This window comes from Nannospalax galili, unplaced genomic scaffold (assembly GCF_000622305.1).
Source record: "Nannospalax galili isolate Female #2095 unplaced genomic scaffold, S.galili_v1.0 scaffold851, whole genome shotgun sequence".
NCBI classification, from domain to species: Eukaryota; Metazoa; Chordata; class Mammalia; order Rodentia; family Spalacidae; genus Nannospalax; species Nannospalax galili.
In genome coordinates, this window is record NW_008330578.1 from 265,161 (window position 1) to 270,020 (window position 4,860).

The window sequence follows — 4,860 nt, forward strand, 5'->3', positions numbered from 1 at the left end:
ATATTTCCATTTCTTTTTAAATTTGAGACAGGGCCTCACTATTTAGCCCTGCCTGACCTCAAACTCACAGAGATCCACCTGCCTCTGCCTCCAGAGTGCTGGGTTAAAGACATGCACCATTACGCTTTGTTCATAGTTCCATTTCTAAAATAAATAACCTGACTATATTAGTTATCAAAACTCAGGTGTCATTTCATTGATAATCCTGATTATATATGCCTTATATTTCCTTGAAGACTCAACAGTTTTTAACAAATCCCACTGTAAACAGAATTTTATTTTTCAACTTAATATCATATCCAAAGCTGGATAGTTTTTTTTTCATATTGGTACACATTTGTAGACTAAATGGACTAGATATTTCAAAGGGCTGAAAACAACTCATCTGGAGGAAAATTGTACTGTATGCATGTCTTAATTTGTAAGTTGTATTTACATTGTCACACTATCATAAAGGTAAACATGACAATACTTTGCTCCCTGACTTTTTTTTGAAAGCCTATTTGTTTTTAAAGTTTGTATTTACAGTGCTAGAGATCAAATCCAGGGTCTCATGCATGATAAATAGTGCTCTGTCATTGAGCTATACCTCCAGCCCTTAGAGAGTTTTAAAATTTATTTTTATTTTATATGTATGAGTTTATTGCCTGCCTATATGTAAGTACACCTACATCATGCAAAGCCCACAGAGACCAGAAGAGGGCATCAGATCTCCTGGAACCGAACTTACAGATGGTTGTTAGTCACCATGTGGGTGCTGGGAATCAAACCTGAGTCCTCTGGAAGATGTGCTCTTAACCACTGAGCCATCTTTCCAGCCCCCCTTAAAGTTTTTTTAAGCCAATTTTATATGTGAAATTTTCTTTTATGGATATCATTCTATGAGTAATTTACCTAGCTATTGGAGACTTGATTTTATTATTCTCCACACATTGTAACCTTATGCTTCCTTGTTATCCTTCCATACTGTGTTATATTTATTGGAATTATGCTGTCTATTGTCTTCTGGCATTAATTAATATATTCATATATTTTATCATGGGAACATACAATCCCAAGAAAGCGCATTAATGTTCAATAATAATTAGTGTTGCTAATAATGTGCATAAATATTCAATAATCAGCAAATATAGTAAGACATTTAAATTACTCTTTAATTTTACTTAAGTTTTAGTTGCAGTTAAATGTGTGTGTCTGTGAATAAAATGAAACTATTCTACTACAGCAGTCCTTCTTATCCATATAATGTGAAACATTTCACCAAATGAGTCCTGTCATTTTCCTCTAGGGGCCAAGAGGAAGCAGGATGGAAATTCTAAATGTTTGTGAAGTCACAATGTTCTTGGCCAAGATTTACTCAAAAATATGAATTACTTTTCTATAATATATTTAAAAAGAATACTACCAGTTACAGAAATAATGAGAACACTAGTTGTATATTATAATTGTCCATTTCCAGTATCAGTATTATGTTGAGTTAATATGCACAAACTTCTATGAATTAACTTAAACACAAAATTTTATACTTACTTTACACATGAGAAAATACACAGCTAGTAAACATGAGTCAAGATTCAAAACCAAAATCATTTGACTTTGTAATTAATGTCGTAACTACTAGATAATATTGATTCCCACTATGTAATTTGAGCCTCAAAAGCACTTCCTAGGGGATCCAAGGAGCTCACTAGCAGGCCAGCCTACCCAAGTAGTGAACTTCAGCTTCAGTGAGAAGACCCCTGTCTCAAAAATAAGTTGGAGATCCATTGAGAAAAGCCTGATGTCAACTGGTGGCTTATAAACACAGTGTGCACATATCCACATAAACACATACAAATACATCACACACACACACGCACACACATGCACACATATATCCCTACCTCCTGGAGAAGGCAACACAGGTTCTTTTTTAAAAAATATTTTATTTATTATTTTTATTTTATGTGTACAAGTGTATTGTCTGCATGTATGTGAGTGCACTCATGTTGTGCAATGCCACAGAGGTCAGAAGAGGGCTTCAGATTCCATTGGAACTGTTGTTAACGATGGTTTGTAGCCGCCATGTGGGAACTGGGAATTGAACCCGGGTCCTCTGCAAGAGCAGTCAGTGCTCTTAACCGCAGGGCTCCTATATCTCCAGCCCTGCATTCAGGTTCTTTTCTTGAGTTTATAGTTGAGGAAGATATCTGTTGGAGAGATTGATTTGTCTAAAATTCCACAGCCTATGTGATGTAGCTCTAATTGAGTCTGCATCTTCTAACTTCTGCCAACAACAAAGGAACAGTATGGAGCAACGTTCGGGAGGAAGTCCTTTTTGTTAAAGGGCTCCATTGTGAAAACCTGGAGAAGCTGCACCAGACAACCAAATCAGAAATCTAGTAACAAGTACCCTTCTCTGGCAAGGAGTATAGAGGAGTATAGAGGCGTGGATTTACATACAAATTTTACCTCCTTCTTGCTGTGTGACCTTTCACTTCTTTACTCTGAGTTTTGGTTGTCTTTATCAAATATGAATTACCACTTATTTAAATAAGATCATGAATACAAAAGGCATAGTAGACTGCCTAAGATAGAGGGGTGCTTAATAAAGTTAGTCTCTGCTACCATAGAGTAAATTTTTCTTTCTTTCCTTCCATAGCATTTATCTAGCCGGCAGAGTGTACAGCAGAGCACTTCCCAGGTAAGTGACTTCTTCATACCTCCCAGTCTTTTCCTTCAGCTCTTTCTTTTAAAGTTGTTTTTGAAATAGGGTCTCCCTATATAGCCATGGCTGGCCTGAACTTGCTATATAGACCAGGCTGGCCTTGAACCAGAGATCCACCTGCCTCTGCCTCCAGAGTGCTGAGATTAAGGGTGTGTGCCACCATGTCCAGCCTCAACTCTTTCTTTTAAGAGATCATAACATAGGAAAGCATCAAGAAATAACAGACACCACTGACTTTTTTGCCTACTTTTGTTATTAACATTTTAGGAAGTGTACAAAATAATGGGCTTCTTTATAACATTTTGTACATGTATATTGTTGTACTCTGCTCATATTTGCCCCCCCAAAAAACTTTATTGTGGAGTGCCTTTGTTCTAAGGAGCTTTGACCATGAAAATTTACATAAGCACAATTAAAAGAAAGTAGACTGAGAGATTAAAATGAATCCATTTGGGAAAAAAATTAAATGACATCTAGAATGATAACTATTACCATTTAACAGTATAAATCAAGTATATCAAGTACTTTCCCACCTCTGTCCAAGTCTGCTTATGTAGTATCCCTTATTGGTAGAATAAATATCTTCAGTCTGTCTCCTAAATAATCCCTTTCACCAGCATAATGAAAGTTAGTAATTATTTTTATGTCTTAATGATAAACATTACAAATAACTAATATACAAATCACTATGTTTTACTTTCCTCAATAGGTAGATACAATGAGACCACGGCATGGAGAAACTTGTCGGATGCCTACACCACACCATTTCTTCCTCAGCCTGAAGAGTTTCACCTACAATACCATTGGAGAAGATTCTGATGTGTTCTTTTCTTTGTATGACATGAGAGAAGGCAAGCAGATCAGGTAAGAGTCACTGGATGTTTTGGTGAGGTTGAGACTATATTAGCATGGGATGGGTCCTAGGCATCTCTGGCCTTCAGAGAAAATGGGTGCACAGAGGAGACAAAACAAGATAACAAGCTTTTTCTTATTTCTGGGTCTTTAACTCTAGTTCCCAGTATACCTTGAAGTACTCAGAACCACACTATGTTGTGTTAACTTTCCATCATTGTGATAAATACCTGAGATAGGCAACTTATAAGGAAGAAAGATTTATTTTCACTCATTGCTTCAAGGACTTCAGTCCATGGTTGACTCTCTCCAGTGCTTTTAGACCTGTAATGAGACAGAACATTATGGTGGGGATATGTGATCAAGCAGAACTACTCATGTATTACAGTCAGGAAACAGGAAGAGACAGAGAACTGGCTGGAGTCTCAATACATTCATCAGTGGTATGATCCAATCACCTACTTCCCCCAACTAAGCCCTACTTCCTAAAGTTTCCTTCTACCTTCCAATCACATCACTAGGGAATGAAGTTTGTACCATATGAGCCTTTGCAGGATATTCCAGATCACAACTATAACATAAGTAGCTTTTTTTCCTCTTATGCCTGTTTCCATATGGAAGCTCAAAATCAAGGTTTGGTAGTCACTAACACAGAAAGAGAAGAGTATGCTGTGTTCAATGCCAGAGAAAAGGCAGAAGAGAAACAAGGGCAAAGTGAACGCAGCAGAGATGCCCAACCTCAGAATACAGAAAGTCCTGTGTTCCAGAATGCATTGGTCTCTGGCTTGCTTTGTATGAGTAAGAAGGCTCACAGAGAAAAAGTCTATTAGTGAAATTTTCTGTCACTGCTGAAAAACACTCTAAGGCTTAAAAACTAAAGCAAACAAACAAAAACAGGTTCATACAAAGGATCCAGAATCAATAGGCTCTCGGATTTTTCCATGGTAACAAGAAATGATATAATAAATTGATACCTTTAGAATCTTAAGGGAAATTTTTTTATTAAATATTTGGTTTTGTAGTTTTCTTTATTTCCCTTCTCTTGTGCCTCAGGGTAATCATTTCATGTTTAGATTAGAGAAGCCCATTTATACCAGGTTCATACAAAGGATCCAGAATCAATAGGCTCTCGGATTTTTCCATGGTAACAAGAAATGATATAATAAATTGATACCTTTAGAATCTTAAGGGAAATTTTTTTATTAAATATTTGGTTTTGTAGTTTTCTTTATTTCCCTTCTCTTGTGCCTCAGGGTAATCATTTCATGTTTAGATTAGAGAAGCCCATTTATACTTTATAC

General features: G+C 36.4%; 1 protein-coding gene across 1 annotated transcript in view; it reads left to right on the forward strand.

Annotated features, from left to right (window-relative positions):
• Window positions 1-4,860, forward strand: part of Dock3 (dedicator of cytokinesis 3) — a 480,991-nt gene that overhangs the window by 246,344 nt on the left and 229,787 nt on the right. Inside the window, exons 7-8 of the mRNA XM_029554349.1 lie at window positions 2,642-2,683; window positions 3,417-3,571. Coding sequence (XP_029410209.1) covers window positions 2,642-2,683; window positions 3,417-3,571 — 197 coding nt within the window. The remainder of the gene's footprint in view (window positions 1-2,641; window positions 2,684-3,416; window positions 3,572-4,860) is intronic.